The sequence below is a fragment of the Myxocyprinus asiaticus genome, chromosome 17 (assembly GCF_019703515.2).
Source record: "Myxocyprinus asiaticus isolate MX2 ecotype Aquarium Trade chromosome 17, UBuf_Myxa_2, whole genome shotgun sequence".
In the NCBI taxonomy this organism is placed as follows: Eukaryota; Metazoa; Chordata; class Actinopteri; order Cypriniformes; family Catostomidae; genus Myxocyprinus; species Myxocyprinus asiaticus.
In genome coordinates, this window is record NC_059360.1 from 23,791,324 (window position 1) to 23,816,119 (window position 24,796).

At 35.7% G+C, this 24,796-nt stretch overlaps 1 protein-coding gene across 9 annotated transcripts in view; it reads left to right on the forward strand.

Annotated features, from left to right (window-relative positions):
• Positions 1-24,796, forward strand: part of eml1 (EMAP like 1) — a 47,855-nt gene that overhangs the window by 21,573 nt on the left and 1,486 nt on the right. For 3 of the 9 annotated variants that reach the window (XM_051722145.1, XM_051722151.1, XM_051722147.1), the window contains 19 exons: positions 2,258-2,387; positions 6,913-7,047; positions 7,196-7,224; positions 9,011-9,037; positions 12,399-12,528; positions 14,658-14,807; positions 15,574-15,643; positions 16,650-16,760; positions 16,960-17,055; positions 17,382-17,516; positions 17,829-17,949; positions 18,268-18,419; positions 18,543-18,668; positions 20,003-20,134; positions 20,352-20,419; positions 20,700-20,788; positions 20,904-21,001; positions 21,172-21,259; positions 22,323-22,418. In XM_051722145.1, the coding sequence (XP_051578105.1) occupies positions 2,258-2,387; positions 6,913-7,047; positions 7,196-7,224; positions 9,011-9,037; positions 12,399-12,528; positions 14,658-14,807; positions 15,574-15,643; positions 16,650-16,760; positions 16,960-17,055; positions 17,382-17,516; positions 17,829-17,949; positions 18,268-18,419; positions 18,543-18,668; positions 20,003-20,134; positions 20,352-20,419; positions 20,700-20,788; positions 20,904-21,001; positions 21,172-21,259; positions 22,323-22,418 (1,983 nt within the window). The remainder of the gene's footprint in view (positions 1-2,257; positions 2,388-6,912; positions 7,048-7,195; positions 7,225-9,010; positions 9,038-12,398; positions 12,529-14,657; positions 14,808-15,573; positions 15,644-16,649; positions 16,761-16,959; positions 17,056-17,381; positions 17,517-17,828; positions 17,950-18,267; positions 18,420-18,542; positions 18,669-20,002; positions 20,135-20,351; positions 20,420-20,699; positions 20,789-20,903; positions 21,002-21,171; positions 21,260-22,322; positions 22,419-24,796) is intronic. The other 6 variants (XM_051722148.1, XM_051722154.1, XM_051722150.1 and 3 more) reach the window with 4 other exon arrangements.

Genomic DNA, 24,796 nt, shown 5'->3' on the forward strand with positions numbered 1-24,796 from the left:
TCTGCAGTGATGAATATTTAATAATGCAGACTCGTAGGGTAATGTAAATAAAGGAACTCCTATATCTCCAACATCAGCAGTTACACTGCAGCTGTGGATGCACTATTACAGAAATTATTTGAAAGGCACAAAGGAATATTCTTTATCCAGGATATCTGTGCACCACAAATGCATTATAATGGAGTCTATTGAGAGCTGAGACTCTTATGGGACAGTTTGAGGAAGCACAACATATCTGCTGTTTATTGTTATGGAAAAACACCTTATTCTTATTCTATTGGTTTCTTTAAATGTTTACTACAAAGCCTGCTTGACAATTAAATGTTTAAAGTTTAAAAAAAAGCATATTCTGAGCCTATTTACCAGAAAGAATGAGCTGCAAAAAAATTATTTTCTCAATCAATAGTTTGTCTTATTAAAAATATGTAAATGGGGCCTGGGTAGCTCAGCGAGTATTGACACTGACTACCATCCCTGGAGTTGCGAGTTCGAATCCAGGGTGTGCTAAGTGACTCCAGCCAGGTCTCCTAAGCAACCAAATTGGCCTAGTTGCTAGGGAGGGTAGAGTCACATGGGGTAACCTCCTCGTGTTCGCGATTAGTGGTTCTCGCTCTCAATGGGGCGCGTGGTAAATTGTGCGTGGATTGCGGAGAGTAGCATTATCCTCCACATGCTGGGAGTCTCCGCAGTGTCATGCACAATGAGCCACATGATAAGATGCACAGATTGACTGTCTCAGAAGCAGAGGCAACTGAGACTTGTCCTCCGCCACTCGGATTGAGGTGAGTAACCGCGCCACCATGAGGACCTACTAAGTAGTGGGAATTGGGCATTCCAAATTGGGGAGGAAAAGGGGATAAAAATAAATAAATAAATGAAAATATCTAAAAATAATAATAATAATCTGAATATCCTGTCTTGTAAAAATATCTAAACATCCTTAAAACAACATAAATGTATTTGAGAAGGAAAACTGAATAAGATATTAAAGGAGTCATGAGATGCTCTTTTTTTAAATAGTTTTATTATCTTCACTGAGGTCCACTGATAATGTTAGTAAAGTTATTTTGCACCAAAACAATAATATATGATAATTTTCCACCCTTTCTGGCCCTCTGTCGGAAATACTCAGGTTTGGCCCAAGTGCCTCCTTAAAACTTCAATGTAAATGCCCACTGTTATGACTGGCTAACATCGTGCAGCCCCTCAAAATCAGCCATATTTTAAACTCAATCTGAAGAGAATGAACAAGCTCCACACTAATATAAAACTAAATTTCAGGGTTTACACATAGCACACATCCAACACATTGCATCCTGATATATTAAACTGTTCATCTCATGCACAGCTGTTAAAGCTTAGCACCATAAACTACCAAACAGTCATGAAATTTGAAATATTCATGAATGGAAGTGTTTACTTATGGTTTTGCAATCGTGTCCAAGTGTTTTTAACTGTCCCATCCTTCAATAACAGTTCCTTTGCAAAGCTTGAATCGTATTATAACTGACAAGCAATCCAAGCTGATATGAGCTGAGAAAACATATAATCCACGTTGAAATATGCTGAAGACACATCCACATGGTGCGCACACATTGTCCAAAGCACGGTGAAACAAGATGCACACCCATAGAGGATCATCCTGCACTAATGCGCACATCACCAGAAAAGCCTCAAAATGGTCAAAGATGTCCATCTAGTGCATGTTGACATACAGCAACAATTAAAAAAAGCGCAGATGAGTGCAAGAACGCCTCCAGGACACGTTTGTGCTCAAAACAGCAGGATGCAGAGCAGCTGAATGAAACCGAATGGGGTCTCCTTTTCAAAGTTGTAACTTGACACCGCATCTTTAAAAGCAGCGCGAGATACATGACAAGGGTCAAAGACATCTGTCTAGTGCGTGTTTATATACAAAACTAATTCAAAATACTCCAAACGGGTCCCCTTTGTTGTTTCAGGAATAGTTAATATGCCACACTAGGCCTTTCTGTCCTGCTATCTCTCTGTTCACAAACTGAGTATCAGTGGGCGGGGCCAAGGGTGCAGTGATTTTAAGTAGGCGTTGATGTTGTTGCTGTAGAAGCGGTCATGAATTAATGGGGTAGTCACAGAAGTAGAGAACAAGGCGTTTTTGCAGCTTTGTTTCAATAAATGCAATTAAGTTTTCACTTTTTTCAGTGTTAAATCAACAGTCTATAAACTTTTGATTGCAGTGTTGTCTCTAATTTTATCCATGTGTCTTCACATCTTTCAGCTAGACCTATGATCGCTGCCTTGCCCCTGAGGCCTACGGTCAATAATGGCACTGTCCTGCCTAAGAAGGCTGGCACACTACCATCTCCCTCTGGCTCCAAGAAGGAAAGCAACACACCAGCAACCAAAAGGTAGGACATTAGCGCTCAAGACTTTGTCTTTATGAAAGCCTTTAATTTGATTGGGTTGATGGATGCCACTCTGTTTGTCAGACCCCTCTATGTGTCAAAGTTGTTTCTACAACTTATTAACAGGCCATATAAATGAACTGGTCAATGGTCAAATGACAAATATCAGAGTTAGCTTAGCCTTCGTAATCCATAAAATTGCAGAAGACTTAGCCCAAGCTCCTTTCCAAATTAGAAATAAAGTCAAAAAACATATCAACGTACTGTGCAATCTGTATTTTAAAGACAGTCCTTTTAATCTAAAGTAAACACTGTAAAAGTGGTAACCTGTAATTGTTACCCTTCAGGAAGAAGCTATGTCTACCTGATCTAACCCTTAAAATGAATGTTGGTGTATTCAGGTTGATTCAGTGATGTTTAATATTTTTTTTTTAACTTGAATTAAACCAGTTAATTGAGATGTTACCATGTATAGCACATTTTTAAGTTAACTTTTTTCTGAGTACACTGTAAAAATAGATTACCTGCAATTGTTACCTTACGGAGATATTTCTACTTGATCCAACCCTAAGAAATTAATTTCATTGCTGTGACTTAAAGTAGTCAGGTTGATTCCATGAAATTAAATTATATTTTTGACTTAAGTTAATTTAGGTGTTAACACATGAAGCACATTTTCTTTGTTATGTAACAAAACGTGTAGAGGAGAGAGGAGGAAAATGCCTAGATTGTTTTACTTTGTGGTGCTAGATCATCTGTCATTGTAAAATAAGTTCATCTAGTGCATGCAAATACACATGAGATAACAGTGCAAGGTTTTGTCTTTAAAGGTCAACTCACATGATTATCAGTTCATGATAAATAGCACTGAGCCTGAAAGAGTTTTAAATTGGTTTTGCAGCAGGTCAGCTATGATACAAGAAACAATGCAGTGTGACAGGGTTTTTAAATGTCAGAGTAGATGTAATAAAACAGCATAATCTTCATAGAATGAAAGGAAGCTTCTTTTAGCCTTGCCGGAGTACATATAACTGATGTACTGTAATACTAGTGATATGACTATGTTATAAGTTTCTGGGTTCTGATTTAACAACAATAGCAGTGATTGACTTCAGTGTGATGTGTGATGGTCTTAGAGGAACTAGGAAGATATGAATTATAGTGAGATCATTTCCATTGATTTTCACTTGGTTAATGATTTGCTTTTGTACACATTTTTTGCACTATGAAAATTAAGTTGCAATGAGCACAATATTCCTTTGAAAGTGTTACTCTCATCTCCAGCTGTCATACTCACTGTATCTTTAATAAATGCCCACCTCTTGCAGATGAATTAATGAGTTAATGAGACACAAACCCAGCTGCCAAAGCACCCCCCTCCCACCCAAGTGTCTTTGTTTGTGAGTGAGACTGTCTGTCACATGTATTTGTCATCCTATGAGTCCTCTCTGTCCCTCTCTGTCCTGTCTGTGTTGCATGTTCCAGTCTGTCCAATCTGCCCAGGTTTCTTCTAAGGCTACCTTACAGGTGAGAGTTTGTTACCATACTAAACTAAAAGGATCTGTGTTCTTTCCACAAATGTTGTAAACAATCAACATTATAATAGCCAGTTTTATTGTGTCCATGAATAATTTATTTAAGGCAGGGTGCAAATTACGGGGGTAAAATATGAACATTTAATTGTAAATATGAAGATATATTTCTATAGTTCTGCATGATTTTAAGTTCAGTAGATACAGTAGATTTTAATATCTACTGTATTTTTGTATTGTATTTTATTATGTCTGTTTTGTATTCTCTTTGAAATGGAAGCTTCTGTTACCATGACAAATTCCTTGTGTGTTTAAGCGTACTTGGCAATAAAGCTCATTCTAAAGCTTCTAAAGCTCTAAAGTTCTAATTTTGTCAACCCCTGAAATAGGTCATTCCACTGACACATTGCTTGTGCGCTAAAAACGTTGTTGTGTAATTCACACCCTGCTTTAAGGGTAGATAGAAAAGCTGTTCTCAACCATTATTCAAGGGCAGCCTAAAACCTTCAAACCCTCAAATGTGCTGATCCCCCTTTCAAAAATATAAAGGCAGCTATGATGTATATTTTCATGCATAAAGACCCATTAATACTGTGTAAGAAAAATAATGAGTGATATTATAAAGACAACATGCTGTTTGCAAAATTAAATAATTGCTGTTTTTATTGTCATTGTACTAATGTCAAAACAAAATAAATACAAAACTTTAAAACCTGAACAGAAAAAATTCTCCTCAATTCCTATGTATTTGTATAGCACTTTTCGCCACCAAAGATATTGTTCCAAAGCAGCTTTACTAAGAATATTGCTTTACAACCCCCAGTGAGTAGGCTAAAGGCAATCAGTCTTTACAAAGTAAATTGAAGGTCACATTTTAGTAAATGTAAAAAAAATAATATATTTTTTTGAAATTTCCAGTGGACCCCCTAGCACCCCCTTGCAGGCCTCTGTTTTATATCATATTTTGTGAAGGGTTTTTTGTGATTTCTCAGGAAGGACCACTGCACTGACAGATAAACTTTGCTTCAATTCCTGTGAATCCTTCTTTGGCTTGGACATGTGTTCTTTTAACTTCTCTCCTGGCACCCTTTCATTCCACCCTTTAAAGCTTCTTTTGCCTTAATACCTTAGAGTGAGAGCCCTGTGCAGTCTATAGAAGAACAAGAAGAAGAAAGCCTTTATTATTGTCACACAATATACATTTTCATATATACAGTGACATTTCTTTGTTTTCACATATCCCAGCTAAGCTGGGGTCAGAGTGCAGGGTCAGCCATGATATGGCGCCCCTGGAGCAGATAGGGTCAAAGGCCTTGCTCAAGGGCCCAACAGTGGCAGTGGCAACCCAGAGCCTTTAACCGATGAGCCACCACTGCCCCTATAGACTAACTCTATACCCTCTTGCTTGTATGCCTGAAGTGTCATTATTGACAAAGAGGCTCACAATGCATGATGATTCTGCAGCCTATTTCACACAGGATAATACCATCTGCCAATGGCAGGGTCAAATTAACTTTAACTCTGTGGTCTGGATTAGACTTGAGCCTGCCAACTAGTGGACTGCTGATGGGGCCCTTTCTTTTGTTGGGAAGTTTTAAAGGTTCTTAATTCACCACTTTCTAACTCACAAAGCCACAGCAAATAAGGGCATGAACATGTCACAGAGAAAACAAATAAAAACACATTACTTTTGGCAGATATAATGGCTGTTTGTATGTGCAGTGTATCTTTGGGGAAGACAGTAGCTGTGTGTCTGTTATAAGTGGCTGGTCATTGGGGATGTCACTAGTATTATCTCTATGTTGCCATTTCCTTTTCTCTATGTAAATGTTTCCATTTATTCTTCCTGTTTGAGTAGCAGGGTATTAGGCTTCATAAAAGATTATTTACATTTTGAAATGGGTAATACTGCAAACTGTCACAAATTAAAAAATGGTTGGCATTCAGTTTACTAATTTCTTTCTTTTTAGTAGTTTTTTCTATTGAGTTGAGTATGGAAGTGTTATAGTGTAAATGGGTGAATCTCACAAAAACAACCCCAGGTCACATTTCACCCCAAATCAAAAGGAAAAAAAAGTAAGAAATTATATTTTGCATTAAGAAAGTGAAGGCTAATTTACCCAAAAATTGTATTACCGTAATGTGTCCAGGTGTTTTACTTTTGAGTCTGTTTGTTTGTTGTTTGTTCGTTTTTTGTCATAATTTTGTATTATGATTTTTATATTTGGGATTCCCATTATTGTCAATGGTGCTTATTATTCTTATTCTTACTTTAAAATATTATTATTATTTTTGTTTACATTTAAATCAGCATAAATTAAAGGCATCACAATTGATATTAACATAGTGTATTCACTTTACAGTTTAAATATTAATTCAGACTAATATTAATAATAATTATTATTATTTATTTTATTCACTTTTATAATTTTTTCATTTTATTTTATTCATGAGAATTTGGGGAGAAAATGTGCATAATTGTCATGAAAAAAATGTCACAATGCAAAAAATCTTAAAGTCTTAAGTATAGGCTTTTTTTCTTTAAAGCTGAAGTATGAAATTCCTGCGACACTAGCGCCAGCAAACAGCGTTGCAAAAATAAACCATGTTTTCAAAACAACTTTCAGAATACTCCCCTCATCTTCTGTTGTTCAAACAGTCAGACAGAAGTCTAAGTGGGTCACTCAAAACAAACACAGGAATTTTTATAGCGCCACAAAGACACAGTGTTTACAGTTTTCGAGAAAATTAATCTATGAATGGCTTACTGATAGTTGTTTCTGCATATTAAGCTGGGATAGGAGAAAGTATTTTATAATATAAATAATGTAATACATAATGGATTATTTCTTTCTTTTGGGGTGATATATGATCACAGGTTTCTTGACATTCACCCAAATATTTTAGCAACGCGTCAGTATTATCAAGTGTTTTTTCTTCAGATAAGATCCAAAGTAATAGTAATATTTTGCTTTCTATCCTTCTCTACACTTCAGCACTGTGAAGAGAACAAGTTCATCAGAGCATGTGGGGCCCAACAACAGAAAAGATAGTGGCACAGATTCCAAAAGTAATCGCACACGCACCGGTTCCACAGGAAGCAACTCTAATGGCAAGAGAGCCTCAGAGAGGTACAACATTTTATAATCAATGTTAACAATAGATGTTATCAATGAGCAACTCATTAGCAATAAATAAAAACAAGATAATTTCTGCACACATACCACATACATAAAGAAGCACATTTGGATGACTTGCTTCCTTTCTCGCCCCCTGCAGCAAACAGAGGGAGCCTGTGTTCAGTGCAGGTAAGAATCGGGTATCCTGTTCCCATGTGATACAGTATGTAATTCTAAACTAAGGATACGTTACAAACAAAATAATGGTATTTTTGAATTTGTACACTGCTTTTTACTGGACAAGAAATTAAAGGAGGTATTAAAGAATTCATCTGGTGAACTTTCACTAACCCTTGCCAAGTATGTTCTGAAAATGAATGGCTGAATGCCAATTATCAATTATCAGTTAGACAGTGTGCAGAAGATAGTGTGGAACTACGGTGAATCAGCTTGCTCAAGGGAAACGAGTCCAAGAAAACATTCATTCAGAGCTTGCTCTCCAGTCATATATAAGGCTACTGTCAATTGTATTGGTTAATATGTTGTTGTTCAGTGTCCTATTGTATCAGTTCATCTCAACATCCAATAACAATTGAATCCATTATCATCTTGCTCTTTTAACATTCTAGTAGTTTTCCTCATTTTGGTGTTTATATCCATTTATTCAATTTTCACTTATTTTTATGTTATTACATTCAGGATTATAACTGAAGTTAGTATTTGTAGGGACAAAATTTTGAACAATACAGGAATCAGACATTAAGCTGATATCTAGAAGCAGCACTAACAAAATGACAATGAAAAGAAAACAATGAAAGTTTAATTACAATGAGCAGGAACTGCTTTGAGAGAGTCATTTGCATAATGCTGTACAGATGACAGAATCTTTTAAAGTAAAAGTACAAAACTTGTAATTCTCCAGAAAGGGATAGTTCACCCAAAAATGAAAATTCTCTCATTTACTCACCCTCATCCCATCCCAGATGTGTTTGACTTTTTTCTATTCTGCAGAACAGAAACAAATATTTTTAGAAGAATATCTCAGCTCTGTAGGTCCATTCAATCCAAGTGAATGGTAGCCAGAACTTTGAAGCTCCAAACATCACATAAAGGCAGCATAAAAGTGATCCAGAAGTGATATGAGGTGTAAAACAGATCAATATTTAAGTCCTTTTTTTACAATAAATCTCCACTTTCACTTTCACATTCTTCTTTTGTTTTTTGGCGAGTCACATTCTTCATGCATATCGCCACCTGGCTGGCTGGTCAAAGGTGGAGATTTATAGAAAAAAAGGACTTAAATATTTATCTGTTTCTCACCCACACCTATCATATCACTTCAGAAGATATGGATTTAAACACTGGAGTCATATGGATTACATTTATGCTGCCTTTATGTGCTTTTTGGAGCTTCAAAGTTTTGATAACCATACAGAGCTGAGATATTCTTCTAAAAATCTTCATTTGTGTTCAGCAGAAGAGAGAAAGTCATACACATCTGGCATGGCATGAGGGTGAGTAAAGGATGAGAGAATTTTCATATTTGGGTGAACTATCCCTTTAAGCAGGAGTTCAGCAGCAGTTCTCTGAATGTCAGAACAAATTTGATTCAGTGTCGGTGTAAAAGCCAGAACGTACAGTATGCACAGCTATATAAGGCAGAATACAATGAGCCGCTCTGCCTGTAGGCAATATGGCATATTCCTGTTATGTGACCCAGTTGCAGTAATTAACCATGAACAAAACCCATTAAGATAGCTAGTCCAGATGTTAAATACCTAATACACCAAATTAACCAAACACCAGTGGAGATTGTTACTGTGAATAGAGCACTGGGCGAAATAACCGACTTTCCCAAAGGGACTTGTGGAGTAATTATTCAGACATGTTGACTTGGGATGTGATGAACAGGGATCTTGTTCATGGACCTTCTTCAATCTTACGTGACTGTCCTTGTCTCTATACATTCACAAAGGGATGCGACGTGTGACGCACTGCAAAGGTAGGCACTGTTCGTCGACTATACCTTTTGTGAGCAGCTCTGTGGATGTAACTTGATTCAGTTGCCAGTGGAAAGACATTATATTTGCTTTAAAAATTGGAGATTGTAAGCCAAAAAACTTTGCTTACAAATGCAATGTAACAGTGAAGTAATGTACTGTAGAATAGAAAATCATTAGTAGTATTTATCTTTGATTATTAACTGACAGAGACTGTAAATGCATTATCTTTTCCTTCTGTACTGTTTTCAGATATCTTACTCCTTTACATTAGGCTGTGGGTGTCTCTGCTTTTAGAGTCATATAGCATATTATTATACTGTTACTATACCTCTAGATTGGACAGTAGTCTGACTTTGAGTGCTCTGGCTTTAAGGATGTGACAAAATCAGATCCCACAGAGCTGACTTGCGTAAGGGTCTGGGTTGATTTGACAATTGCGTGTTTGATAGATGTTCTCTCCCTTCCTCCAGAAATGCCACCCTTCCCAATAAACTAATGCACACTCTCTTTAACACCCTCTGAGTGATGCCAACCTGTGGTTGATTGCAGTGATTTGCAGTGTTGCAGACAAGCTGTTAACTCTTGAGACACACTGCTCTGACAGATCCAGGATGTTTTGCTCACTGCACCTCATGGCATTTGTTTTTCACAAGCACCATGGGAACACAACATTCTCCTGCGGTCACACAGCAGCACACTGAAAGGCTTTAATTCCATTAGTGTAGTGCCACTTTTTGCTCAGAGCAAACATATTTGTTCTTTCAGTCCCTTCAAGGGCATTTATCATCCTACATTGATCTCAAGCAGCTCTTCAAGTTTCTCTGTGGAAACTGGAGTTTGGTGTTTATCATATTATTTTCCTCAAACTACAGTCTGTTTACTCTCTTCAATGTTGATGCAAAAGACAGTGAATGATTCACAAAAAAATCATTTTCATACTCAGTATTTTTGTTTTCCAGTAATCTTAACATCCTTAAAACAAGATGCATTTACCCGAGAAGCAAAATTGTGTTTTAAAAGGCTTGTTTACAATGAACATATCTTGTATTAAGTTTATTTCTTACTCCATTGCCTTAACATTTGTTAGATTTATAATTAGATATAACAATTTGCCAGTTGGGTAAGAAAAAATATACTTAATTTAAGATATATTCTCTGAATATGATTTTGTCTTCACTCAAAAAATATTTTAGTCTACTTTTAGGATTTTTCTTAAATTTAATTGTAAGACCAGTTTCCATCAAACTGAATTGAGTAATCTTTACATAATCTACATTATTATAAATTAAGCATAAATGTGAAGTATTTAAATTGAATTGAAACTTCACATTGCTTAATTCATAACATGTACATTTCGTTAAAGTTTACTCAATTCATTTTGACAATTGAAATGTGTTAATCTTTTGGGAAATGGACTGAACTATTTTTTAATGTTGTTTTAAAGATGTTAAGGTATTTTAATTGGAAAACAAGACAAATGTTCTTATTAACCTTCCAATCCTGTTGGGTCATTTTTGACCGAAATCAATTTTTCAGATTAAATAAAAAATGATTTCCTTTATCTGAGTGGTACAAGACTTGGTGACTTTTCCTCCACTTGTCATCTGAACATACACAAAAAATGTTTCGTAAAAAAACAACACTGCACAGAACACTGCAGCCATGTACTGGCTATTATTGTCATAACATGATTTTCAGGTCATGTTATTTTTCTTTTTTCACCAGATGGCAGCAGACTGCTCCCAATACATGAGAAATTCTCATATTTTCTTCATGTTTCAACTAGGTTTTCACTGTAGTGAAGTTAATAAATCTGATAATAAATGTGCTTATTTGCATATGCAAATGAATGGTGAAATTGATAAATGTATAAGTAAATTAGATCTAAAAAACTAAAAATCCCAAAAGAAGTGCATCATTTTATTGTTTTTACTTCAGGGAAGAAGACATGTTATCATTTCTTTAAATAAAAAAAATAAAAGTTACACCTGTAATATTTCCGATACACAAAAACATTAAAAAACTGTCATCAAACAATCACAGCCGACAAGCTTGCACATGAAAAGAATAATATTTGATAGTTTGTGGTTGGATACGTGTTTCTCCAGAGTACATTTAATCTGTTTGTTACAAGTATTTTCCTAGGATAACAATTAGATTTCCAAGAGCCTTCCTTCCCCACTGGTTTGTGATCGGGTAGTTTGGTCTTGTGGAAGCCTTGTGTTGTGGTTATTTCTTTATGGAGGTATATCTAAATCTGTTGAGCCATGTCTGACCATGATTCCATTATACTTTACCCCACCTCTCCACCTTCTCCCACACTGGCCTTCTCCAATTTTACCACTTCACCTAGTAACTGTGCAGATCAACCTGCACAGACCATCAAAAAGGACTGGATCCACTGAGCCCCCCAAATCCGCATCAGCCGTGCCCTCGCAGTCCACGAACACCCCATCAGAGGCCAAGATTCTGTCTGACAGAACGTCTCAGTCTGGAGGCAGAAAGATCCCACTGTTTACCCTTCCTCTGAGGAAGTGTACCACTCAGTCAGTCCACTCCCCCTTAGACACGATTAGTTACAGGGGTCCAATCAAATCCCCCAGCCAGTATTTTCAAATCTGTTACTGATCAACACAGCTATAGTTCAAATGTTAGATGTAGCCAGGCATTTTTAAGGATATTTTATCTTTTTTTTTCTGTTTTGTTTTCTTTTTGATTGTCTCTCTCTCATTTTTCTGTATTGGGATTTGATTTAATTAATGTCGATTATGTTAGACTGCATCTTCACCCTTCTGTCTTTTTATGTTTGTTTTGTTTGTGTCAAGTCTGCATTTTGATTGACTATGAATTGTCTTTTTAATTGTACTTGCGTGCATGCCTGCTGTGTGTTATTTTATTTTGTTTATATTACTAATCTATCAAGCTAGAAAATTAGTTGCATTTATTTGCTTCTGCATTTGAATTTGCATTGTCTGTCCCTAAATGTCAATTGATTGTATCTCAAATACATAATAAAAAGTAATAAAAAAATACTTCAAGCTTTTCCATTAGACCTCACTGAACTATTTATATACTGTACATATATATGTACAGTATATATATAAATATATATATATATATATATATATATATATATATATATATATATATATACACTGTGTATTATTTTAAACATTATCTTGCCATTCCTTCTATTCCCTCTTTGGGGACAAAATCCTTTTGTTTTAACCTGGATTATCATTTAATCTCCTCCTTAAATATTTTAAATTGTATCAGAATCTTTTAACATTAACCACACAGTTGTTACTGCAACAGGCCAATAAATTTTCATGCTCTAAAAATCCATATTGCTTTTTCTAGATGAAGGGTATGTCAAAATGTATTTGAAGGGACGACCCATCACAATGTACATGCCCAAAGACCTGGTGGACACCTACTGCCTGGAAGCAAAGGCTGACTTGCCTCCTAAAAAACTGAAGCTAGATTGGGTGTATCCTTTTGTATTGCTGCTGTCCGTGAAATAGAATTGTGTTTAGACTGATCCTTGTATTGAACTCACATTGCAAAATGATGGATATGTACTGTGTTATGTAATGTAGTCATGGTTTCTAGGTCAAAAATGTGGTATTGAGTAATGGTATTAGATTATTGTGCATTATGGAAAGCTTCTCAAATATGGGCATCAAGATGGGGTAAAATTCACATGTGATCCTGTACTAATTCTAAAGGCCATAATCACACATTCTGTTTTTAAGCATGAAGTTTTTATATTCAGTATTTTGTATTTTATTCCTGTAAAAAAAAATCTAAACATGCTTAAAACAAAATACATTTATTTGACAAGCAAAATCGTTTAAGAATAAAATTAGTTGGTTACATTTTATTTTACTGTGTCCTTGTTGCAATGTAATAACACAGGTGAATGAATGAATGTTATATTTATATAGCACTTTTCTGACACTACACTCAAAGCACTTTACACAGTGAACAGGGGACTCTCCTCAAACACCACCAGTGTGCAGCATCCACCTGGATGATGTGACAGCAGCCATAGAGCACCAGTACACTCACCACACAGTACACCATCTGTTGGTGAGAAAAGAGATTAGAGTTATATAGCCAATTTAGAGATGGGGATTATTAGGAGGCCATGTATGATAAGGGCCAATGGGGGGAATTTGGCCAGGACACCAGGGTTACACCCCTACTCTTTTGCGAGAAGTGCCCTGGAATTTTTAATGACCACTGAGAGTCAGGACCTCGGTTTAACATCTCATCCAAAGGACGGTGCCTTTTTACAGTATAGTGTCCCCATCACTATACTGGGGCATTGGGATCCACACAGACCACAGGGTGAGCACCCCCTAGCTGGACTCATTAACACCTCTTCCAGCAGCAACCATAGTTTTTCCCAGGAGGTCTCCCATCCAGGTACTGACCAGGCTCAACCCTGCTTAGTTTCAGTGGGCAACCAGTCTAGAGCTACAGGGTGATATGGCTGCTGACAAGTAATTACTGATTATTACTAATTAACAACATGTACTTACTATAGGTTTAGGGCTAGTGTAAGGGTTTGGTTTAGGGTTAGTTGCTTGTAATTATGCATACTTTACTGTAATTACTATAGTCAGTACATGTAATATGTGTAACAAGGACTCTGTAAAATAAAGTGTTACCAATTTGTTTTCAGAGACTATACTGTAGATGTTTTTTTCTTATTTTTCCATATCTTATCCCTTAAGCCTTAATGTTGTTTTTTTTTTTTTCTCCTTGTTTTAAGCATAAACCTCACTAAATGTATTTAAGCTTAAAACATTTATGCTTAAAATAAAAAATAAAATAAATAAAAAATTGCCAGTGGGGTAGGAAAAATAAATCCGATATAAGATATACTCTCTGAACACTCATACTTTATTTTGCTTGAATTTAAAGTATTTTTTCTTATTATTATTTTAAGGATGTTTAGATTAAGAAAATAATTAGTTTGCAGTGTAAAAATGACTGTGTTAGAGAGAACTGAAAAAATGTACAGTATTATATTTAATGGGATATTTCACCCAAAAAGGAAAATTCTCTCATCATTTACTCACCCTCATGCCATCCCAGATGTGTATGACTTTCTTTCTTCTGCTGAAAACAAAACAAAGATTTTTAGAAGAATATCTCAGCTCTGTAGGTCCATACAATGCAAGTGAATGCTGACAAGAACTCCAAAATGTCAGAAATAAAGGCAGCATAAAACTCCATTGGTTTAATCAATATCTTCTGAAGCGATCCAGTTGGTTTTGGGTGGGTAAGGACCAAAATATAACTCCTTTTTCACTGTACAACTTGCTATTGCAGTCTCTAGGCACGATCATGATTTCAAGCTCGATTACATATATTAGTGCTTGACGCATGTGCAGAGTCGTGTAATGAGCTTGAAAGCATGATCGCAAAGGAGACAGAGGTCAAGATGTTCAGTGAAAATAGTGAACTATCCCTTTAAGCAAGTGGTCAGCTAGCCAGCATTTAAAAAAATAAAAAAATAAAATACCCTTTTATAGCTCTGTAACTGAGTTCTTTTTTTCTTAGTTAAGCTCCCCTGTAGAGTAGTGATTACTCTTGACTATGACAAAGCTATGGTTATCGGGGCCGTGACTGTCGATCCAACCTCTACTTGCTCCCGACGGGGGAAACGGTTTACTTCATCGCCTCTGTGGTTGTGCTGTATAATGTGGATGAGCAACTACAGAGACACTACACTGGACATACTGATGATATCAAGTGGTAAGACTCTGATTTAAATGTGATTCCAAGTGAAATCAGTTTGATAGCCAGACAAAAACACACCAAGCATTAACAATGAGCACAGTATTGATGGATAAGTGTGCTCGTATTAGCAAAGCTTAAAGGTGGTGTGTTGTTTTTTCAATGTAAAAATACTTTCTCCTGTTCCAACTTAATATGAAGAAACAACTTTAAGTAACCCATTGATAGGCTGATTTCCCCGAAAAGTGTGAAATGCTGTGGCAAGATTAAAACATTGCTCAGTTTGTTCAAGCATTCCACAGCAACATTGGCTTAACCAACGGCATGAGTTTGGAGTGGGACAACCAATGGCAGATAGGGGAACTTTTGAGAAACCCGTTTGAAAACGATAATAATTTTTCCAATTCTGTTTGGTGATGCTAGTGGCGCAATAGAAATTATACACTTAGGCTTTAAAGGATCTTTAAATTTCATCTTCTGACATTTCGTCATTTTTGTAGGAATTTATAGGATATCAGAGCTGCTCATAAATAAGTCAAAAGACTTCAGCAAGAAAATAGAAACCAATAATCTGTGACTAAATTGTAGTTATCTGTTATTTGTATTGATGTTCCGTCCTGTTACTCATACCACTCAGAGTCATTGTGTCGAGATGTCATTCGACTCATAGAGTCATAAATGTGTGATGTCCTCTCACTGCTGTGTCATCACCCACTTCAACAGTTCCAGCTGCCCAATTCCTTCACCTCTTTTTTTTTTTTTTTTTTTTTTGCTTCCCCTGAAGCCTAGCTGTCCATCCTGATAAAATCACCATAGCAACAGGACAAGTGGCTGGCACATCCTCGGAGGGAAAAGTAAGATACTGCTATACAGTACAGATATTTTTATGGTATCAATTATGTACACTGATTGATCCATACCCTGATAGCACATGCACATCACCCAGACGTCTATTTGATGTCTGTGTTTACATCTGGAAGACTTCTTTTTAACATTGTTTGCTCATCTGCAAAACGTCTATAAGACGGATATTAATAAGTATGTCTCGGATGTCAATAGGACATTCAGCAAAAGTCTTTGAGATGTTTATGATTTAGAATATTTGTAAATCTGATCTTTTTAAGATGTTTAGCAGATGTTAATAAGATTGTGATGCTTTCCAGTTGAAAATATCTAAAACAGACATTTTGGAGATGTACATGTGCTATCTTGGTATCTCATTGGCAAAACACACTCACTGAGCACTTTATTAGGAACACCTGTACACCTACTTATTAATGCGATTATCTAATCAGCCAGTCATGTGGCAGCAGTATGATGCATAAAATCATTCAGATATGGGTCAGGATCTTCAGTTAATGTTCTATTTCTAGAGGCCACAAATCAAAAAAGCAAATTTGCGAAATTGACCTTGACAATGATAAGTCCTCCTGCACAAAAGACTAGATTACCTTGCTTCCACTGAGCACACAAGATGCTCTTTGGAACATTTTCAAATCATGCTGGGATAACATGGATCATCAGGTTTTACATACATTTGTTTAGTTTAGTGCATGCAGTTACCAAATACTTCAAATTCATTTTATTTTTTCATATCAACATTAAATGTAAATTATTATGCTGATTTAATTTGTAAATGGGGGAAAAAACTACATTAAATTACCAAAAAATGCTAAATAGAAGCATTTTCACAAGTGGACTTTTTAATGGCTTTCTATAATTCCCAATTATTTTTTTGAGCTGCGAGTCATCATAACTGGGATGTACAAGATCTCAAATACACTGTCTTCAAATAGATATTTAATTGGTGTAGTATGAGACTGATGGCAAATGATCAGTAAATCTGTCTCTGTTTGGCAGCAGCTGGCCCCTCATATACGTGTATGGGACTCTGTGAGTTTGAACACATTGCATGTCCTTGGAAGTGGTTTCTTTGACAGAGCTCTGGTGTGCCTCTCCTTCTCTAAGTCGGTAAGAGACAGTCACTCTCTTTTATATTAGCAAACAAAATACAGTCTATAGTTATTTGCATCATCAAACAAACCTTTCATTATTCTTTATTCTGGATTGTATTCTGGAGCTGTTCTTTTTTGTTTCCTGGTCAATTTAAATACACCTAAACTCTTATCAAACGTCTCTGTATTAACAGATGTCATCTTGTCTTGTTTAGAATGGTGGTAGCTGGTTGTGTGTTGTGGATGACTCCAATGATCACATCCTCTCTGTATGGGACTGGCAGAAGGAGGAAAGACTTGCTGAAGTTAAAGTGAGAGAATATTCTAAGCTTTGATTTGTAATGTGGTTTCCTGTCTCTCAAATGGCAAAGCATGGTGTTAACAATGCTGAGGTCTTAGGTTCAGTTTCCAGGGAACACACAAACTGTTAAAATGTATACTACGATTGCACTGTAAGTTGCTTTGGATAAAAGCTTCTACCAAACGCATAAATGTGTGTGTAATGGCCGATTCATGATAGATATTGATGGTTTCTCTGTCCTCTCTGTGGAGATGCGTGTACAAATAAACCTATATTTACTGTTTTTAAACAGCTTTTATGCATATCTTCAAACCTTCTCTTTTTCTGCCCTTACAGTGCTCCAATGATTCTGTTTTCGCTGCTGATTTCCACCCAACAGATGCTAATCTAATTGTAACATGTGGGAAGTTGCATCTTTACTTCTGGTCATTAGAGAAAGGGTCTCTTGTGAAGAAACAGGGTCTATTTGAGGTAATCTCCCACAAGTCAATGTCATCGATGCAATTTTACCATTTTTATATAGATAATTAAGATTAATGCAACATTTAGAAATTTGTATTATGGATGTACTGTATCTTTGTGCCATATCACATAGTATCATATAGCTTTAGAATATATGCAATGTATTTTAACAGTGAGTTATTGTTACATTGTTTTAATTATGTCGTTTTGCTATTTTAGATTATTATACATAGATATAATACATTTGCTTCTCTCTCTCTCTCTCTCTCTCTCTCTCTCTGTATTGTGCAAATTTGTTGCATTTCTGCTTAAAAAATAAAGTCATATTTATTTTTATTGCAGAAACAAGAGAAGCCCAAGTTTGTATTGTGTGTGACTTTTTCAGAAAATGGCGAAGCCATCACTGGAGACTCAAGTGGAAATATAATTGTTTGGGGCAAAGGTATAAGAATAAAAGCTTTATTCATTGGGTGATTTGTTGGGATACTTTATAAAAATCACTACATTAAGCTGTGTAAAATATCTTCTTTATGGTGAATGTTGAAAAGCACAGCAGCTGTGTGTTAACAAAGGATGAAACTGCTGCCAACAAAGGATTCTTTATTTACTGAATATAAAAGACAGATTGTACTCCATTTCCTTACAAGAATCAATAAGAATCTATTCCGATAGATTGGAGACACCATTGGTTGTTGTGTTCCATATTGATGTGTTATAACAATCTGTTTCCATAATGTTTGTTCTGTATCATTATTCACAGGCTCTAATAGGATTAGCCTTGCCATTCAAGGAGCCCATGAGTCGAGCGTCTTTGCGCTCTGCATGTTGAGAAATGGGACACTGGTCTCAGGTGGGAAGGACCGTAAACTCATTTCCTGGGATGGAAATTATCAAAAGATTCAAACGGTAGAGGTAAGACATCTATATAAATCTAATTTTAATTTAATCTGTGAGCTACTACCATTTTTATACTTGAATAGTAATGTTCCAGCAGGTAACCAAAATCTCTTCCCTATTTTGTTATCATGATCTCAGGTGCCTGAGTTATATGGCCCTATTCGAACTGTTGCTGAAGGAAAAGGTGAGACGGTTCTTATTGGGACTACTAAAAACTATGTCCTGCAAGGCAGTCTGGATGGGGAATTCATACCTATTACACAGGTAAGTAAAACAATGTAAATGCAGTACAAGACCCAGGTAGAAATCTTCAATACTGTATATCTAAAAGGTATATTCTGATAAACTGGAAAAATGTATTATGTTTCCAGGAGTGTTGGTTATTCATGTTTTTGAGGTGTTACAGACATTACAGCTGATTTTCTGTAAAGCTTTGGAACAGTGTGTATTGGGAATAGCACAAATATAAAACTATACAAATAAAAATTCTTTGACTTAATTTGACTTTTATGTTACAATGTTTTTTCTACTTTGGCAACAAAATCTCAATGTTCTCTCTTTGCACTGTCAAACAAACAAGTGAAAGCCAGTGCTGAAGTATTTTACCAATCAGAAATTAGCATAATCAGCTCTGATACAAGTAATGGCCAGCATCATCCAATCACTGCCAACCATGTAAAAATAAAATTATACATTAAATGTACTGATTATCACTGTCCCACCTCTGCCAAACATGTTGAGTAGTCCAAACATCATCTGCAGCCTGAAACTGAACTTTTGATCAGAAGTTTGGATGCTCTTGGCTTCATAGGAAAGCTATAGGATGCTCCCTTGCTCCATATTTAGAGAATGACTTAACCTCCCATGTGCTCTCTATCTTCACTGGTCTCAGAACAGTTTGAAATGCACCCTATTTTCATCCTAAATCCATAAATCCATATAAAGCCTCTGAAAGGAAAAAAAACAATTTCTCAATGTGTAAATGCGCAATAAATATAGGATTTCTATATCGAATGAAACTAGAGAATCTTTTGACTCAAACAGGTTTCAATGTAAAAACTTAATTTGGTTTCTTACCAGATGTAGTTTTGTTGGCATTTCTCCCAAAGACAAACTCCGCTGTGATCGGCACCATGTTGTTTTGTCACATAATGTCGAAAGTTTAACCCTTTACTGACAACACAGAGTCTCCTGAACTGAGATCAGTCGGTCTAAATGAATTAAAATTATGCGCTGTGTATAGCAAAGACAAAATACAAGGTTCATGCATATAGACATGAGGTTGCACGTGGTTAAAGCAAGATAAATTTACTTGAGAAGCAAAATTTCATAAGATATTAAAACTGTTTCAGAGAATATTAAATGAGATTTACTGTATGCATAAAAAATAAAAAAAACAATTGCCTATAGGGAAAGAAAAATATATATTCTATGAAAACAAACGTATACAAACTTTTATCTTCTCAAGTAAATTGATTTAAGGGTGTTTAGATATTTGTACTAGACAACAAGACAAAAATTCTGATTAAGAAAATTATTTTTTGCAGTGCATTACCTAAACTGATGTTAACCACTGTTAATAAATGTTTGGTTGTCAGGGCCACACAGATGAGTTATGGGGCCTGACTGTACACCCACTGAAGCAGCAGTTACTCACCTGTGGCCATGACAAGCTTGTCTGCCTGTGGGACTCCGGCTCCCATCAGCCCATCTGGACCAAAACATTGGAGGTGAGCAACCTGCTTCAGTAGGTTTCACTCACATTACAGCAGTATCATCTCACTGTGGGCATGACAGCTCTCACAGTTTCTTGTTATCAGAAACCTTGTCACTACTGCAACTATAATTAAACAGTGTCAATGGTGTTCCTTAGGCTGTGTTGTAAACACATTTTGGTTGACAGGATGTTTGATTGGGCATCTATCTGTGTGTTTCCCTTGTGGACAGGACAGTGCTCAATCGGCCGTATTCCATCCTTCAGGGGCAATGGTTGCTATAGGAACACAGACGGGCAGGTGAGAGGAGCCATTTCTTTTCATCAACAGGGTCCCTGACACATCATTTAAATTCTGGAAAAGAGTCTAATAGAGTGTTACACAGAAGACCAAAACACTTATTACTCCGCTAATGCCACACAGGAACACTATTTCTTTGGCAGTGTTCAGTTGTGTATGATTTTGAATTTATTTTTTTTTATCCTGATGATGGCTCTGAATAAATCTCATATTTCATGTTTCAAGTGTTTCAGAACAAAATGCTTAATTTTGTCCTTTCTCACATTATCAATCTACATAGGTGGCTTGTGCTTGATACTGAATCGAAGGATCTAGTCACTATGCACACGGATGGGAACGAACAGCTGTCGGTTATGCGCTTTTCACCAGGTTAGAGTTCTCCCAAAAGCCACTGCTTACTGGGAATATATTAGTGTTAGTCAAAAATTGCACAAATTAAAGTCTACACTTGATTAAGGTGGAAACCTTCTGCTGCTCTTTCCAGATGGCAATTTCCTTGCAATTGGGTCACATGACAACTACATCTACATTTATGCTGTGGCAGAAAATGGCAAGAAATACAACAGAGTTGGAAAGTGCTCAGTAAGCATGAGGGTTTATGGAAGCTGTTTTTAGAATTAAAACACATAATAAATTAGTTCATCATTCTGTCATACACCATCTGTTTCTACCATGATAATTATTAAGAAAAAAAATTCTTATCACATACACATATGCACACACACATTATTGTCTGTTTCCGTGCCTCGCAGGGTCATTCTAGTTTCATTACCCATCTGGACTGGTCTGTGGATTCTCAGTACTTGGTATCCAACTCAGGGGACTATGAGATACTTTACTGTAAGTAACTAAAGAGGTGGCACTTTTAGCAATGTGGACTTCTAGAAAGTCTTGTTGAAACATTTTCACTTTCATACTCTCACTATTTTTTTTTATCTTTTATTTGTCTACTAACAATGTCCAACAGTCTATGTACATGCATCAATGTATCAACTGATGCATAAATGATGCATAAATCAAATTTATTAGGAGAAAAATTGTTTGGTGTGGTGGAAATGCCACCACAACTGCAGGACAGTCGTTTGTTTTGTTGTTTGTTTTTTTGTTTTGTTTTTTTTTGTGTTTATTTTATTGATAAAAATGTCTTTCACACAATAAATATTGAAGTGGTTTATGTTTATTTCACTCTTTGTTTAGATAATCATAGTTTTAAACATGTCATAATTGGTATTTTTTTTAATGGCTTTTCATAGTATAATATTGAAGTCTGGGTCAGTATCTATACATAAAAGGTTACTGAAAAGTACCAAAAATAAATGATGAAGGCATGGTTAAAAATTTCAAAGTCAGTTTTAATGTGACCTACATACAGCAAAAAGAAAAAGTTAAAATGTGGTAATTTCAATAAAAATTAACAACTGGGACATGAAAGTGCTCAAAGTTGAAGAAACACAATTTTTTTTAATTGAAGCTGTCTCGCAGTATACTGTATAAAGCAGAATATAGCAGAGTGAAATATTGTGACACTTTTTCTCTGATTCAGAGACTTTTTTTGTTGCATCTTTAGTTAAAGACATCAGTAGTGGTAGTACATACTCTGTATTCATAATTAATGTGATGATGAGGAGGGCGTGGCCAGGCCGTGAGAGTGCACACCTGGTGCTGAGTTGCCCCAATCAGCAGGAGAGAAAGATACGGAGGAGCCGGGGATGCCAGAGAGAGAGAGAGAGAGAGAGAGAGAGAGAGAGATTGGGGCAACTCAGCGCCAGGCGTACACCCTCATGACCCGGCCACGCCCTCCTCCTCGTCACAATTAATTATGCATTTTTATTTAAACTATCAGTTGATTTGTACCTTTTTTGACAGTAAGAAGTCTGTTAATGATTTACTGTTGTTTGTTTAGGGATCCCCTCTGTTTGCAAGCAAATAGTTAGTGTGGAGACCACCCGTGACATAGAATGGGCCACTTTCACCTGTACTCTAGGCTTCCATGTTTTCGGTAAGGCTCATCTTTTATTTGATGGATAGCAGTGTGGAAAATATATATATATATATTATTATTATTATTATTATTATTATTATTATTAAAGCAACAGTTTGCCCAAATATTCTGTCATTATTTACTCACCCTCATGTCGTTCCTAAGCATATGACTTTCTTTATTCTGTAGAACAAATAGTAAATGTACACTCAGAAAAATTCTTTTTGCTCCTTGTTGAATTTAGTTGCTTAAAATGAGCTAATGTTACACAGTTCTTGTCACAACTTCATTTCATTGTGTGCAATAAATTTAAATGTGTACAATGGAAGTTCACTTAATTCATTTGAATTGGGACAACTTAAATAATAACCATTATAATGTGATGTCAGGTTCCCAGCATGCACTGTGGCATCACTAAAAACGGCAAATGAATGTCTTAATATTTGCTTTTTATTGCAGTATTTGTACTGGTGTTGTGTTTGTTGTTCCTTTGGGTTTTGTCATGTGAGTGCATCTGTTTCCAAAAATATGATTGTTGAGTGTCACCATCATTGTGGTTTGTGTGTTGGATGTTAAGGACCCCACATGCTTGGTCAGAAAGCTGAATTTAAAACTCATCAACAAGATGTTGTCTTTTATTGCTGAGACTATAAGCTCACAGCTTGTTATCCTCACAACAACAGATGTTTGACAGAAAACAAACAAAAGTTGTATAAATTAAGTTGCCTCAACATAATTAAAACAATGACTTTAACAACTTTTTATCTAGTAGGTGTGACTAATTGAATTTAAGTTTGTACTATAAGACTTGCTCAGATTCATTTAAATTAATTAGTATTTGATTTATAAATTCATTTAATTGCATGGAAAAGTTTTACTTAATTTTTAAGTAAGTCCATTGAAAGTTTTTATATTTTGAGTATATATTGAAGAATCCTCACGCGGATCTTTTGTATACAGTGACAGTTCAGAGTGAGAATGGCTATTAAGTTTTTAAAAAAATAAACACACCAAAATAGCACCATAAATGTATACCAAAAGTAGTCCTTCTGGAGTCTTTTGAAGCCATACAATACCTTTGTGCGAGGAACAGACCATAAATTTCACATACAATCTTCCCCTCCAGTGATCTGTTACTCGAGAACCACTGACATTGACAGAATTTCATTTCTGGCTGAACTTTTCCTTTACTGTAATACTAATAATACTAAAAGAGTGGCATAAATACCAACCGTGTAATTTACCCAATTTCATAAAACCTGTTTTACTGTATCTGTAGTCATTGCTGTAGCCAGTGCTAGGTAGTAACGGATTACATGTAATATGGATTACGTAATCAGATTACAAAAATCAAGTACTTGTAATTGGATTAAGTAAAATTTTAAAATACTCGTAATCGGACTACAGTTACTTTTTATAGATTACACGATTACATATTAACAAGGCAACGGCAGTAAATTGTTAATAATTTATTGATCATTTTCATATCAATATCATCATATTCTTACCCCGAAGCGCAATAGTTGCACAGATTAACATTTTGGGCATGTGCTCCTTTTATGTGACAATAGTAAGATATGCACCTCAGCTAAGGAATACATGATGGACTATTACTAAGTAGTAAGGAATAAAAGTAAGTGTGTTTTGAGCTGTTAGCTTTGACCTAGCAATGTCATTGCTGTTGATTTCAGGTTCATTACTGTTTGTTCATGTAATGTTTCTATTGTTTTATGCACTTAAAATGAACTAGATATATTTTTAAAAAATATATATATATAAATATTATTTCTTACTACCTGACCAATGATGTGTAGCTCACGCATTGAACTTAATTGCTTCAAAAGATCTATTGGATGCCATCTCTAAGGGTCCTGCCCGCAGGGTACACAATAGTTAAACTGCAAAATGTGCAGCAATATGGAACAAAGCCCATCGATCTAATGTTGCTACTGATGCAGTGGAGTCCACTGCATAAAACCTGACATAAAACTTAACACAATTGTTCACTGTGTGATTTTATTTATGTAATGTTTAATGCACTTTTTTAAAATGTCATAAAGAGCTCTTTTGGTGAGGCTCTTTTTGTTAGTAATAAAGATTGTAATACATTTTCTTCCTCTTTGTACTTTTATGTTAAAATGATTATCCTACTCAAATGCATGTGACATAAAATAAAATAGAATTAGGTTGAAAGTAATCCAAAAGTAATCAGATTAGATTACCCCAAAATGTAATCTATGAGATTACGTTACTGACTGCATTTCTTGTCAATCAGTTTCTGATTACAATTCACAAGTAATCCTCTCAGCACTGACTGTAGCTAAGTGAAAATAAAGCTGCACAGTTTTCATGTTTGTCCTTGTAGCATAACAGCTCAATTCTGTTTCAATATAAGT